The following is a 16,790-nucleotide window of genomic DNA, read 5'->3' as shown; positions in this document are numbered from 1 at the left end:
GAGCCTTCTTCTTCCCAATCTGACTGCATGCTTGGTCAGAAATGCCATGAGCTGCGGGGCCCTGGACGCACGCTTCCTGCTCATCGTATATAGTCATACTTTTATAAATATGATCTCAATAAACACGTGAGGAGGACTGGGGAGGGTAATAGGCTAGGAGAAAGTGACTGTAAACGCTTTAACAAACTATAAAAATCCATAAAGCGGACGGGCAGTGTTTGCTTGTTTACGTTCTTGCGGCGGCTTTTTCTTTTACGACGCGCCCTTTGCACGACCGGAGGCCGTAAACGCCTCATCCGTGCTCGGTATTTAATTGCCTCCCCCTCCACCCCCCCCCCCCCCCCCCATACGGCCGTGGTCCTTCCTGTAAGCTGAGGTGGAAGGACGGTGTTTTTCTTTAGTTGTGGGAAGGTTAAGCTTGGCCTTGTAACATCTGCGGCTCGTAAAAAGTAAGGTGGTTCTAAGTGCAGAGATTAGCCCAAAAGGAGTCAACTGTGGATCAATTTCAATTTTGATATAGACATCATTTTCCTGCTAAATTCGTGCCTGAAAGTTTCCTTTCAATCAGATATGAGCGACCAGTGAAAGGGGTTCCTGCAGCAGACATGTGCTCGACCTTAAGTTTTGATAATTGCAATACTATTTCGTTTTTTTGAGTTATCCTTTTATTTCCATCGTAGAATGTTATCGAGTCTATTGCGCTCCCACGACAGCCAAATAAAAATGTCAATTACACGAAATTTAATTTATTTAGATTATAAGGCGCTGACACGCCAGGCCTAAATGTTGCCAGCGCCCGCCTGACTGAATTACACACTGTGTTGTGGTAAATCAGCTGATCGGGCGCCCGACTTTCTGAGGAGTAATTGCCGCTGTATTTTTCCAATTTATTATCCAGAAAATGATCTTATTGAAACTTCACTGTGCCGTGTTTTACAATTCCAATAAAGTGTTTGCTCATAAGATCTGAGGTCCGCTGGGTGAGATGGGAATGTAGTCTGTAAAAAAAGCGTGAAAAGTCTGTTATCGGCTCATTCCTGCAGAATTAACTCACTTAAACTAACGGCACCTGCACAACGCATGCCTATAACGTAGAGGCAGAAAATAGGCCAATGCCAACGTCCTCGCTGTTAATTGTTCACCAAGAAAAAGGCACATTTCCGGGCAGCCTATACGTATCCTTCACGTCTGCGGGTTATTATTTCCAAGGCCTCAATACATCCTCTTCATCCCCTGCACGCTGCTGAAAGGACCTGAAAGTGTCACGATGTTCTTAAGCAAAGTCAAAAAGTGTCCTAACCGCCTCACTACTTCTGAAAATGTGCCCTTTAAAATACATTAAGACAGTGACAAGTTTCACCCCCCTGCATGTGTGTGTCTCACGTAAAGCCAAGTCAAACCTCAGGCCAGGCTTGATCATTGGTGGAGCAAGACCGCCATCAAGCGGCCGTCTGATGTAAGGCCACAGGAGGACTGCCGGGTTCTTCTCCGGCTTTATTGTTGTGCGGACATGAAGCTACAAAAGATGCTTTAAAATCAAACTGGGTTGGGATTGGAGGGCAGATATATAAGGGCTGATTTGTGAAAGAAAAGGAAGTGAAATGCAGACAGGACCGACCTGTCACATGGAACTGTCAGAGTGGAAATGTAAAGTTCAGTCCCGCTGATACATGTAATACGTTTGGACATATTCGTTTCATCCAGAACGTGAATTACACAGATATGAACGGTCCTTTAAACTATTGAAATCTCAAATGTTACATTAAAAAGTGTCACAAGATGAAATAATAAATAAATAAGTAGCCCCTGCAATTTCTGCTTTACATTTGAACTCAACCAGTCCTACAAATACAAATTGACAGGAACAATCTACAAATCAACTATGTTTAATAAACTAGTATGAAACGCTCAAAGTTACATGATTTATTTTATTTTATAATGTATCCATAAATTATAAAGATTATATATATATATATATATATATATATATATATATATATATATATATATATATACATATATATATATATATATATACATATATATATATATATATATATATATATATATATATATATATATATATATATATATATATATATATATATATATATATATGTGTGTGTATAGGTCTACATTATATATATATAATGTAGACCTATACAAATATAAATTATAAAATAAAATAAAACTGTATAGGTATATGGTGACATTTCATGTATTGGCATAAGTATCGTGCTGGCATTAATATTTTCCTTATGTATGCGTGAAGACGAAATATTAATAATTTGCAACTGAAAAATGCAAAAAAAAATCTGAGATGAAAATCTAATTATAAATGATATACTGAATTATAAACACATTAATGTTATATTGGGGCTAAAATGTTTTTTTTTATTGGACAACGTTTTAGACTTTCTGAAACTCTGCCATCGTTGCTTTTATAAACTGTAAACATGATAAAATATATTTTTTTAAAGCGTTGAAAAATGGAAAAGTCTACGCATAGGCCTACCCCCATTCTGTGTCATCGAAATCCAGACAAACCCTTTTTATTACCGCAGATGATCGTTGCTTTTATGTTTGAGGGACATGGTGTGTGTGTGTGTGTGTGTGTGTGTGTGTGTGTGTGTGTGTGTGTGTGTGTGTGTGTGTGTGTGTGTGTGTGTGTGTGTGTGTGTGTGTGTGTGTGTGTGTGTGTGTGTGTGTGTGTGCTAGTTGCTAAATTGCAGGTTGTAAACAGACTGTAAAACCGGTTGTTACCATTATCTGAAGAGACTGCAGCTCAGATCTTCCCTTTCACCCCTGTGGAAATATGAGCCCTTTAGACTATCCTAATGGAGAAAAAAATAGTAATAATAAAATAAAAAGAGTTATATGTGATTCCCCTCTAACCCACTCTGCTGTCAGCTGTCATGCTGTTGTGCAGGTTCAAAATCACATGGCATTTCTCTGGCTCCCCCTCCCGCTGTGCAGCTCCGGCCCAGGCCCCGCCGCGCTCTCTCTAGGCCAGAAAAGAAGCATGGAAGCCGGCCACAGCACATCCTGTCTGTCGGGGTCTGCTGTCTGGGGGGATTTATGCCACACGATCTGGCTTTTAGGATGCATGTGAGTCATAAAAAAGGGAGTATAGGACGAGATACAACACACACACACACACACACACACACACACACACACACACACACACACACACACACACACACACACACACACACACACACACACACACACATGTATGCGTAAACGTGCGCACAATCAGGGTGCAAAAACTATAGAGCCAAATGGCTGCCAAACCATAAAACTCCCAAAGCTGAAAAGAGGTAAAGGAAGGAGGAGTAGGAGTAGGAAGGAATCCCCCCTCCCCCCCCCACACACACACACAAACACACACTCTCCCAAACAAGTAGCACCAAATCAAAGCAGCAGAATCTAACCATCTTCCTCCATAACCATATCCATATCAAGGCCTGTCTATCTATCACTCCGCGGCCTCTCCAAAGTCTAGAGCGCATAACACTAACATTGGCTCAACCCCTCTTGCCTTTAAGCGCCTATCAACCCAATTCAGACCCCAAATAATAAGTGATAAAGCACAGGGATTTGAAACTTTACTTCTAATATTTCCTCTCTCTCTGCACCCCCCCGCCCCCTCTCTCTCTTTCTCTCGGCGTGTTTGCTTTACAGCCGTTTAGTTCTTAACCTTCAGAAATGTATACGCTATAAACTTTTATTGCCGTCATATTCTTTTATTGCGCCGCACCGCATTGAATCCTCTTTCTCTCTCTCTCGCTCTCTCTCTCTCTCCTCTGATCCTCTCTTCCGTCTTCCTCTTGGCTGTTTTTATGACAGTCGGCGGCGGCTTCTTCCAGCCCGCGCGTATATCCGCATCCCGCATCACCCCTCCGCCCTATAGGCCTATACGCACCGCCCCATACTCGATCGGGTATCTTTTTTTTGTTCGTGATCTCAAGCCCCCCGGTGCACGCAGCACATCCTGCTCCTCTCGTGCTGTTTTGTTTCCGTGTTTTTAAAATAGGAAGCGCGTGCAAAACAACTGACGTGAGAAAGCGAAGAAGAGGAGAAGAGAACGCGGCTGGAGCTTTATTGGCCCAAAGGAAGAGACCCTCTCAGCTCTTTTTTTCTTTCTTTTGAAGTATAATAAAACAAATGAAACAACGCTTATTCTGAACGAACGGATTCCACTTTTGCTTTTAACAATTAGAGCAGAAATAAATGCAGGAAGCCTAATCTTCCCCGTGAAGCTCCAACCGGGCGACGCGCTCCGAGAGAAAAAATCAAACCGGCCGGAGATTTGTGGCTTTGAAACAGTAACTACTGTGAATGCAGATGGATGTGAATCATTTGGAAGAGACGGAGAGATGGGCTGTGTGTGTGCCGCTGCCTTAACCGTTTTCCGAAGGAATGGGCCAACAGGGGCGAAGAAGTGCATGGCAGAGCAATAATATGGGGCTGTCAGCTGCAAGTGAAAACCTTCATTTTGATCTTCAATTTGATTGGTTACTTTGTGGTTTACTATTTTTTTCTTAAAATTATAATAAAAAAAAATACAATTTCGTTTTTTTTCATGATTATTATTATTAATATTATTATTACAATTGGGACTATGGGAGGGGGGATTTATATATATATATATATATATATATATATATATATATATATATGTATGTTTAAATTTTTATTTAATGCGTTGAAAAATCATAACCAAATGTAGTTTTTATTTTGTTTCATTAATATAGAAAATATTAAACTCTAAAATAATTGGAATTATAAATATGAAGAATAAATATAATTATTATATATTTGTTAAATAATAAAGCTGACCCACACTTGTTATAGCGCAAATGTAGCCTATCTTTGAACAAAAAATCGTTCTAATAATTTAAAAAAACATTTCACATACGTCTCACATTGTCATAAAAACTGTCATGGTGCACTGGAGTGAAAGCTCCACAAAGTTGAGACTTGAAGAAAGAATAAGAAGAGAAAAAAGTGTCGTAATATTATCTTTGATGGAGGAGAGAGATATGTAGCATACACATTTAGGATAGGCTTCTTGTATTGTTGTGCGTAATTACAGAAAGTGCTCTGACGCTATACTCATATTGCTATTATTGATGTCGTCGTGCTCATTATGAATGTTATATTTGAGGTTCTATTCCTTTGCCCGCTGTACATACGTTTATCATTATTATATTTGATGTTATTATTATAATGTCTTTCCTGTGGCCGCTCGGAGCCAGCTGTAGTCGTAACACGTGCACGGCAGCAGCAGCATTGGCTGGCCCGTCCGACTGTTAATGAGTCCAGAATGGCTGATGTGATGTGATCCATACAGCCATTTGTATCAGCAGGGCCATAACTCTGAGAGGATTTATGAATATGAGTGATATTCTTCATGCTGCCTGATGAATTATAGAAAGCTGTGCAGTGTAAAACAGCTCATTCAATGTCTGGGGACAGGGCAGAGCTGCTATGGGGCCCGCTCCCATCCACCCACTATGTGTATGAGCGAAGCCAGTTTATTATCTGTACACTCTGTTTTAATATGAGAGGATCAAGTGAAGACACATTGGTGGATTTGGACATGTTCGAAATGGGCTGGGAATATAGGAATTTAGCCGGGAGCAGCGCTTGGTGCGTCTTCTTGCGCAGGCGCAGCTCCGTTTATAGTTCAGAAAAATAGATCACCCACAATGATCCGATCTGGATTGTTCCATTGCCTCACACTGTTGTGACAGAGAAAGGGTGGATGGGAGTTGTGTTTGTGGGTGACAATCTCAGCAACACAAGCCCACCACCTCCACCAACTGACTCCAGACCAGCGAAATGCTCGCTAAGGGGATTTCTTTTAAATTAGAAACAGACTGAAAAGGAATTTGGTTGCTTAGATCCAAATCATACTGTATTACATTGGGTAATCCGAATATGACTATCTAATCTAATCTTTCTTAATGGATGTATATTTGATACAGACAGTAGTGGCTGTGCAGGTAGACTCTCTGTTTCTTTGTGCTATATTATACTTAGCACTGCTGATAGAATGAGTGCTTCTTCTCAGACAGCCATAATACCAGTATACTTACTACTATTGGGCCCTCTCCTTCTAGATTTGGACCACAGTGTCTCCCTGGCGTTTGTGTGCCTCCATAACTGAAGCTCCTCCTTAACCTGATGTGAATCGGTGGTGAGGCTCCTGTTTAGCTCCTTTCTCTTAGATTTACTGTGGCATGTGGCAAAGCAAGCCGTCCAGACATCTCTCTATCTCTCTGTCTCAGTCTTTATCTCTGTTTATCTATGTCTCTCTCACACACACACACACACACACACACGTTTGTAGGACTATACTTGTCTACAAACCTGAACCTAAATCATACCTTAGCGATAAAACCTAGTCGTAACCCTCATAATACTGCTCTTTAAAAGGTCTGTCCCAAAGTGAGAACCGGCCAAAATGTCCTCACTTTTCAAAAAAGGCCCTTACTCCTATAAGGTTAAAAACTGAAATCAGTTCTCACATAAATAGTTGTACAAGTACACATGCGCACACACACACACACACACACACACACACACACACACACACACACACACACACACACACACACACACACACACACACACACACACAGAGGTCTTCCCTGGGACAGTGGGCTGAGGATAGAGGGAGGCCTTCTGGATTTAATGAAGCTGCGACCCTGCTAGACCTCAGAGAAGAATCACAATCATCTGCCGTCAAGTCCACGCATGGTTTACGGGCGCACTGTGCCGGGGCCCTAAACCTGCTCCGGTCCCCAGGCCTCATTGGCCCCTCACAGCAGACACTGCCTCTGTTGTGCTCTCACTCTCAGCACTGTTTGTATGTTACTACTCATAGTTCTACGAATACACATGTAGCTCACAACAATGCTAGGCCTACAACTTTCTTTCAGCACCCAATTATATGTGGGGTCAGCAATTCTGGAGAACAAGTGTTAACACCAGCTTTTTTCCCCAGCGCACTGGCAGTACAGACAGGAAGCAGATTTTAAGGAGATATTCACTGATATGATAAGAAGTGATTTTGTCAACAAACATTCTCCAGAATTGCTTACTGCACCTTTAAAGCGTGTAGAAGCCCTATTTTCTACCTTTTTTTGTCACATACTGTAACAACTCTGTAAAGCAATCATAATAATCAGATACGTTGCAGGTTTTGTATTTACTAGCTCTTCATAAGTCTTCTTTGCTGATACAAAGTATTCATACCTTATACATACAAACGGCACATATTTTTTAACCATGTAATACATTTGTTAAGCAGATACCAGGACATTTAAATGGTTGATTAACATATTTATTATGAAACTGCCACCATTATGCATTCCATATGCAACAAAATCAATAAGTTAATGATTGATGGTATATGGTAACATGGTTGTACAAACAGTAAGGACTTATTGAGAGAAGCCTGTTTAGAGGAGTTGTGATTGTAATGGTGGTGAAATACTTTATTGTACCTTATATTTACATTAAAGGATATTAAAGTGTTATACAAACCATTTCATCAGTGTTTATATAGTAAATACTTTAAATGAAGTGTTGCCTAGACAGATGCTGCAGATGCCAGTGTTGCACTGATATTGCCTCCTGTGATTTTAACCTTATCCTTCACTCATACCCCTTTCCAACTGACCCAAAACAAAAGGAACAGGAATTCTATAGGCCTATATATGCCAGCTACATGAAAGCTACTCTCCTGCTGCTATCACTACTGGTCCTGCAAACAGGACCACTGAGGTCATGTCCTTATAGGGTTTGGAACAATACACACATGCCAATGTGGGGGGTCAATACAGTACTGATATATTTCTGGACTCTGTGTCTTTAAAATTTGATTGTTTTAAAGGGGAAGAAATCAAGTTAAGATAAAGACGAAGCTTGTGGAAAATGTACACAGATGGAATACATTTGACAAGAACAACTAATAATAATAATCATCAGAACATTTTGCGAAATGTTTGGTGGCTACATAAAATGAACTGAGCAACTTACACTGATACAATACATATATTTAGTGTTACTACTCTGGTAAAATGAATACCAGGGACACTCCACAGTTCATCTTGTGCGCTTCCAGGCCCATGTTTCCACATCACGTGAGAAGCCAGAGAGGAAATAGAGATCCTTTGGCCCTCATCAGACTCCAAGTCTGTCAGTCATTTGGTGTGGAGACAAACACAGGAACCGCAGCGGCTTCACAAGCTCCTAATGGACGGATGACGACGCTTCTAATGAATGCACTCATCCTCATCTGTGCGTGTGTTTGTGTTTGTGTTTGTGTTTGTATGTGTGTGTGTGTGTGTGTGTGTGTGTGTGTGTGTGTGTGTGTGTGTGTGTGTGTGTGTGTGTGTGTGTGTGTGATAGAGAGAGAGTCGGTGGGTGGGGTGGGGGGTGTTTATGGTTTTATGACAGTCTTTTGGTGTTGCAGCCAAACAGACGCCCCTCTCATTCAGTGTACCGCTGAAGAGACACATATTTTCAACACATGCTGGCTCATCCGCTCCATTCTCTCCCATGCAGCCCCCACCTCCCACACACACACACACATACACACCTCCTCTGGCCCTTTTCTTCTCGTCCTCCCACCGTGTGACCAAATTCAATCTGGAGAAGTGCGAAAAAGAAAAGAAGTCGAAAAAAGGATCTCCTCTGCGGCACTGCAGCCTCCCTCACACCGGCGTGCAGCAGTTAAAAGCATGTCCTCCCCACAAGCTAAATGACTGAGTAAATGCTCTATTTTCAGAGACAGCAAACATCCCAAACCATTTCTATTTGATTTGAGCAATGAGAAGCGGGCAATGCAATAACATGACGCACAGTGGTTTTTCTGTAAAGTCTCTGCTTTAATAGGAATCCAGCATCAGCGGTGCCATCGCACATATAGAAACAAGAGACAACAACACAGAGAGAAGAGAGGAAAACATACAAGAAGGGAGAGGGACGGGTCCCATGGAGGAGAGGAGCAGAGTGACTGGAGTCGGCCTGCTCGTTAGCCTTGACACATGGCTTACATTTGTCCCATTAAAAAAAATAAAAACGGAAGGAAATTAAATGACTACTCGAGCCCTGTAAATATTTTATAATAATAATAAAAAAATTACTCCAGACACTTTGTTCCTCTAGTCAGTAGAGTAAATACTGGGACAGGAATGGATAAAAAGGCATACTAAGGGCGGGGATTAACACATAATTCATATAAAAAATTATCATTTCAAACCTTTTCGTCATCTGTCCCCTTTATACATTAGCAGAGTCCAACTCATTACCGTAAAACAAAGACACAGAGCGCATCGGACTGACATCAGAACACAGAATCCAGACAGTCGGCACAACATGGAAAACAGACCCTTAAAAACATGACAGACCAAAAGGGGAAAAAGAAAAATCATCTATATTACAATAAGATGTCGTGTCCCATTAAGACGAAACAATATTCTGCATATTAAACTCATTCCAATAAGAAAGACGGTGTTACTCACTTTATATACAATAAATTAGAAATATTTCCTATCGAGAAACTCCTATTTTAGTCTATTTTTTATTTTTCAATAAGCATTCCCCCCGACACATTGAACACACAAAGAGCTAAACGACGAAATAACGTCTTTAAAATGACGAGTGACTCATGCGCAAACCATGTAAACATTTTCACTCTTAAATAGAGGATTTGATACCGAGACGCTTCTCTGTTTAAGACTTTTAGACCCGTTCATTTCTGTGCGTAAATGAAGAATGTGAGTGCACAAGCAGCCTTCGTTGTCTGCAAGAAGCAACGTTGGACATCGCGCACACAGACCATGTTGTAAACGTTGTAATTCCAATGTGTTGTTTATGGCCCGTCCATAAAACTGCTATTGACTACGACGACACTTCAAATAGCGCCTTAGTAGCAGGCCGGTCCTCCGGCGTGGCCTCTTCATATTTTAACTCTCAGATCAATACAATTCTGGATAAACTGAATCTGACTAGATAAAACTGATCACTAATGCTAAAGCGATTCGAGCGAGTATAATGTTCTAGTTGCTTATATAGACGTGTTATGGAACCTCTAGGAATGTGGAAAAAAACAAAACCCAATAAAGGAATTTAAAAAATGTCAGTAAACACTTGAGCGCAGGCGTTTCGCTCTCTGTTCAGTCCCAACTTGCGTTTGCAACCCCGCCGTTTTGCGCAGTATCCGCATCTTTCTTGAAATGAGAGAGCCGCCATGCATAGCATATAAACAGCATAACCTACTGTATGTATAAAAATAGAGCTTGTTTATTTAAAAAAAAATTATGCAATTTACCCACGTTAAATAAAGATTGGAATATGGTGACCTAGGAGACCGAGATGCGCAGAGCAGTGCTGCATGCACACATGGAGCTTGTGCGTACTAAAATCATTACTGCAAATAGCAAACCGATCATTATTACCCATGGGCGATTTGTGTTGAACAGTGCTATGACGAAGTGTTTGTGTCACCTGTCTATAACGCTGTTTTTGAGTGTGAGCTGCGAAAGCGCGCTGGCTCTGAATGTGAGGAGAGGCAGCCAAAACTATCTGGGTGTGAAGTGAATTCAGGTCAGAGTGGCGGATGGATACATATGAAGAGGATTCACCCAAAACACAGTCTTGATGATTCAAGCGAAATTTAAAGAGGGATGGATTTCATTTTTCCAAATGTGGTGCTTTGTCCTGTGAGATAAAGCCCGCTAACTCCAGCCGTATGTGACGCGCGGGTCGATAGCCGATAAAGGCCGCGGATGAGCCGCCGCCGCAGCGCATAAAGCATGTTGAGAGGGAGCGGGTGGCGGGAAGGACTGTATCGACATATGCCTAATCGGATTCCCGGTGGTTGCTGAGTCGGGTTCTCACACCTGCCACCTCATCAGCCTGCGGTATCTTCTCATTACTTAGGCCGACAACCTGGAAACAAACGACGGCTCGCTGCTTGTATCAGGCGCTTTCTAATCAAATGATACCAGCAACGAGAGAGAGTGAGAGAGAGAATGTGTGTGTGTGTGTGTGTGTGTGTGTGTGTGTGTGTGTGTGTGTGTGTGTAGGCCTACCCCTCCCTCCGCGCCCTGTTCTTATTAATGGCCATGTGAAACGCCAGTTTCAGCACCTCTGCGCGCCTTCGGAACAATAAATAACTAATAAAAGAAAGAGTAGTGCTTAAGAAACAAGAAAACCCTCTCTCTATCTCTCTCTGCGCCCCCCACTAGCCCAGTCTGTTGTAGAAACACTAGGCGGGTTGCTGCATTCTTCCCTTTCATAATGTTGCCCAATACCAAAGCCAAAATAGCGTAGCCTAATATAAAACTATAGACGTAGGAAGAGCAAGAGCTATCCGTTTATGAAACAAACAGTCCGATCATTCGTTTGATATGGAGTCCGACCCACAGAGGTCCAGGGCCAATTTCTGTTGGTCTGTGAGGTTTTTACCCATCAATCTCCGTGACCACAAACTCAAAAGATTCCAAAGTTCTATGCCTCATTCTGACGTCAGAAGGGGCGTTTCTGACCTCCTGAAGACGTCTGTGTCTAATTTTGGGGCGTCCTCGGCGACTGTCAATAATCAAAAAGGCCATTGATCAGGTGTAAATACAGTACTGATGTTTAGGACTCAAGCTCACAAGGTTGAGCCTGGAGGTTAATTAAAACTAATTGGGAGCAGACGTTTTTTTTTCTTACAGTGCTATGGAAAGCCATTGTGTGGTCATAAGAAATAGGCTACTTTATGTTGGAGCAGTTGGTTGGATACATGATATGAGCGTGCTGTGCGTTGCGTGTCTGAACGTGTTTGTGCGCACGACGCTAGTCCTTGGGTTGATCCTTGGTCTGTTTCTTCATTTTCATCCTGCGGTTCTGGAACCAGATCTTCACCTGTCGCTCCGTCAGGTTGAGTGCGCGCGCCACCTCGTGTCGCCGGTCCCGCGTGAGGTACATGTTGAACAGGAACTCCTTCTCCAGCTCCAGGGTCTGGTATTTGGTGTACGGGCAGCGCTTCTTCCGCGAGGAGCGCGCATGGAGCCAGTTGGCCGACGGGTCAGCTGTAAGGAAGAGAAGAGAATGAAAGGAAAGGAAGGAAGGGAGGGAATTAATAACAAATAATAACAATAAATACACGTGTGCCATGCTTTCTCTCATGCCATCTCCTTTGTGCGTTTGTTTAAGGCGAGAAAAACACATTCACTGACCGAAACAACATATTATATCCGTGCGTAAAAAGCTTGACTCGGAAAAACACCTGACTCTGCAATTGACACTTTGGTGCGTAAACTAGGTTAACGGTGTCACCACCATGGGCGCACACATTTCACACAAGTAGATCCATGGCGGTTTTATATGACACCACCACGTGCAAGACAGACGAGCTCCTTCATCCAGCCTGCAGACTGCACGCACGGAGAGGGCGACAAGATAGGTTACAGAATAAATAAACATATACAAAATATTAAAAGTGGAGCGAAAACAATACAAAGACAAACTGAATGAAACTCATTCTGATCCATAGCTCTTTGTCTCTTTAGTTTATTATTTTACTCATGACGCGTGCTCCTAAACGTTATTCAGACCTTTACAAAAAAGTACAATTTAAAGATAATGCATAAAAAGCAATAAATAACTTTAAATGAGCCAATTAGATAGCTGATATTCTGACAGCCGCAGTTAATTCTATAGCCTATGATATAACGGCATGCGGGTCCTGCTTGAAGGTGACCTTCAGCGGACACATATAAGATGTATTAATATTAACGGTGGTGATATTGGTAACAGATTAATGTTAAAAGAAATAAAACATGCCAACATTTCAACAGAGTGTGTTTCTGTTGCTATAACAAATTTCGTGACCAAAAACGGGAGCCGACAGCGGACAAACAAAGACAGCATGGATATTTATTTTTAGCCCTTTTTTCCTGCGTGAGAATGATGATCGCAGCTCAGCACATTGTCACCGCCTCTCTTTCTGATTGCTACTAAATTAATAAGCGTTGGGAAATGTATGGCCCTCCTGGGATTATAGAAGAACATGTTCTCCCTTCGCCTTTCATTAAACTCAAATATAGGGTGTGATTTTCACTCAAAGATTGTACGAAAAACCAGTTTGAACAAGTTGAAAATGGCTAGTGGTTTCTCTTAATTAGAAGAAACTCGTTAACTTGAAAGCAGATTGTCCATCCATAAGAGCTAATTTTGTTTTATCAAGGCAGGCAGCCAACACTTAAAGGTGCTAAAAAAGAGATTGTATGACGACATGCTATTTTGCCACACACACACACACACACACACACACACACACACACACACACACACACACACACACACCTTTCTTTCAAGCCTTGAGACATCTTTTATGGGCAGCAATGGTCTGGTTTTGGGGCTGAAAGCTAGCACCAAGGCATCTCAACTATGGCCACATAGTGGGACTCTCACGGCTTCACAAGACACTGAGCCATTTTCTCACTATGAACTTTAGCCTTTCCTTTAACACTGTTTCTACCTGCAAATATTGTTGTGCGTTTGATCAGTTGAGCAGCCAGAGTCAGAAGAGAAACCTTTCAACTTAAAAAAAACAATCAAGCCAAAGACAGGAATAGTAGGAGAATCGCTTCTGGTTCACTTCCACTTTTGATTTTTAAAGTAATAAAAATAAATCTTGTTAGGTCAGGCTATAGTCTTCCTACATTAAATCACTTCTCTATCAAGCCAGTGAACGGGCTCTTTCAATAGCTGAGTCTGTAAAGATAAAGCTTTACTTTTTTTTTCTTACCTTCTGAGCTATATGTCTTAAAATGCAGTGTGAACAGCAAAGATAAGTGAACTGTGTCACATAGACCACCTTCAGTGAAGAACAGCGAACAGGGGAAATGTGCAAAGCAGAAGAAGCCATGCAGACAACTCTGGAACTACTTTGTGTGAAGCTGCTGTGTTCTGGCATGCGCTTGTGATCAGTGACATCATCTCAGTAAAGCAGTGCAATCCAAAAAGTCTGGCCTGTGCAACCCCCAAATGGGACCTTAAAGAGGGGGAATACACCCTGCTGGATTTACTGGCATAAAGGTTGGTTCATGCACAGTCACTGTAGCTGTTTGTTCTTTTATTAAAGCCTCCCACCGGTGGCACTAGGTCAGACCGACTCAGTCCAAACATCAGGCTAGATTTAGGAATATATGGCTCCATCTAAATCACTTTGGGCAACATGTCTGCTGTCTAAAAGCCAAAAAATAAGGAGATTTATCAGCAGGGCGAGTTATTACAAAGGACTTTTTCTCTTCCTATCTAAAAAAGCCAGCCAAAGTCCTCTAGAAGGGACGATCTTATCACTCACGTGTCCCAGGGCAAAGACTGAGCCTCCTTTACACTCAAGCTAGGACGAATTAGCGAGGAGCCAAGTCTGCTGGGTGGAGGCTTCATCTGTCTTCAATTTCACTGGTAATATTTCACGGTGTTGACAATCAAACTTGCTCTAATGCCAAGGCAATTCACACACCACATCGGATAGGACATTTTCCAGCAATGATTGTCTTTTTCAACTGGGCGGCACCATGCACCAGCACAGTCAGCATTCCAGCATTCTGTCTGACCAGATTTCTCTACACTTCCCACTACCCACGTTCAAATGTGCAGCTTCTTCTGTTTCTTATGAGTCATTGGAAAAGTTGAGTTGAGAATGATGAAAAATAAAAATACAAAAATACTAATACAAATAATATTATAGGAAGTTGAAGTTATAGGTTCCTAAAATACTAACATTTGCAATTTTAAGTCCAAATCAATAAAAAGTCGTAATTCTGATCCAGTGAAAAGTTTAACTTGTTTAGGAGTTAAACTTCAGTCACGTCCGTCTATCACCTATCACAGCAGCAAGTGAACACACCATCATGAACACACAAGGAAGCTGTCCAATAGTTGTACATCTGATCTCAGATCTGATTCATTAGCAACATTCAATTACCTGACCAATGGTTTTGAACTGTCCACCAGTTTTTGAATTGAAACAACACAAGAAAAAATTGCCTATGCAGAACTCAGTAGACATAGGTTGTCAAGGAGATCTGCACAGAACTCAAAAAGTCCCAAAATAATGGCATGATAGGAATACGGACATACAATCATTTTACTTTAAAAGAACAAATGACTATGATGATTGGAATGCACTGAAACCCAATTACATGGTTTCCAACAATGCATAATTAATAGCCTAGAGGTAGACCACTCAACGAAGCAGACATAAAGCTTTCACTCAAAAATTTGAATTTTGCATTGACAAAACAGAGTCCCATGACTTTTCATCTGATATTTAGCTGGAGAGGAGTTGAGAGCCTGTTAAGCCTGAAAACTGACAGGAGTACTACAAAGAGCTTTCTGGGTTTGTTTGTTTGTTTGTTTGTTTGTTAGCTCAAACATGGAGACTGTGGGTTTGAATAAAGACTGCAAATCCAAGATGTCTGCCAGTGATGTACCATACACTGCCTCAGCCCGTCCCTGTCCCAGTGTTACTCCAACCAGCCATCATCAGTAAACACGTCCTCTTATACCCTCTGGAATCAATTTCCTTCCAACAGGGCCAGCATGTAGAGGATCGATTTCATCTCAGGGCAAAATGATGCGTGGTAAAGAGGTGAGGACAGGCTGGAGTGTGGTGTGTGTGTGTGTGTGTGGGGGGGGGGGGCAGAGGGCTTTTTGTCACACGGTTAAAGTGGGTGCTTTGCATTCCCCGTGTGTATAATCACCGCCAAGACCATCCATTATACCCTCCGAGCTGTGCCGCGACCGTGGCTGTCACCCAGGATGACGAACCGGTTTGAGGGGTTGTCTGTGTGTGTGTGTGTGTGTGTGTGTGTGTGTGTGTGTGTGTGTGTGTGTGTGTGTGTGTGTGTGTGTGTGTCTATGGTGTGCTGGTGGTGACATTGGACGGAATAGACTTTTCTTTCCGAGGAGAGGGAATACAATAAAGATGATTACACATAGAATGAAAGAGTAAAGGTGTTTGTGTGTGTGTGTGTCTGGGGGATGGGTTGTTCTAGTTAACTTGAAGTTTTCTCTTTAGGCTACATCCATGTATCTGCAAGAGCAATGTGTTGCTTGGATGCCACATGGACAGGTACACGGATGAAAAGATTGATTTTCCTGCAATAAAGCTATGTCCCGGCCCTCAAGCACGATGTGTTCAATTGCAGGCCAGTGTGCGTGTGTGTGTGTGTGTGTGTGTGTGTGTGTGTGTGTGTGTGTGTGTGTGTGTGTGTGTGTGTGTGTGTGTGTGTGTGTGTGTGTGTGTGTGTGTGTGTGTGTGTGTGTGTGTGTGTGTGTGTGCGCGCGTGAGTGCATGCGTGTCTGTGTGCCTGTGTGTGTCCCAGCCGTGATGAATGCTCGCTCGCTATATAGAAACAGTGACCAAAAGGCTACAAGACAAATATCACATCCCGTCTCTTTTCTCGCCTCCCTTTGCAGTTTCCCCCACTAACAGTTCCAGAAATTGACCTCTCGTATATCCCAGAGGCACGTTATTACAATCCCCACATCGTATTTTACCCCCCCCCCCCCTCCCTCCCTACACCCCAGTATACACCCCCATCCCACCCAAGCCACCAACAGCAACACGCCAATTAATGGGGGTTGTTCACCCTGCTGGCGTTATAACTTAATAAACTTGGGGGGGGGGGGGGGGGGGCAGGGGGGGGGGGGTGTAATAACTTTCTGGCCATGCCCCGGCAGCAGCAGCACAAAGACTGAAGTGTAAT

The 16,790-nt window shown here is 42.3% G+C and overlaps 1 protein-coding gene across 1 annotated transcript in view; it reads right to left on the bottom strand.

Moving 5' to 3' along the window:
- Positions 1-11,862: 11,862 nt before the first annotated feature.
- Positions 11,863-16,790, bottom strand: part of LOC307262517 (homeobox protein Hox-B9a-like) — a gene marked incomplete at both ends in the record, with an annotated part of 10,012 nt that continues 5,084 nt past the window's right edge. Inside the window, one exon of the mRNA XM_080043415.1 lies at positions 11,863-12,098. Within this exon, the coding sequence (XP_079899541.1) occupies positions 11,863-12,098 (236 nt within the window). The remainder of the gene's footprint in view (positions 12,099-16,790) is intronic.

Source organism: Ammodytes marinus (assembly GCF_949987685.1).
Source record: "Ammodytes marinus genome assembly, chromosome: 16".
NCBI lineage: Eukaryota > Metazoa > Chordata > Actinopteri > Uranoscopiformes > Ammodytidae > Ammodytes > Ammodytes marinus.
This window is presented reverse-complemented; position numbering and strand designations above follow the sequence as displayed.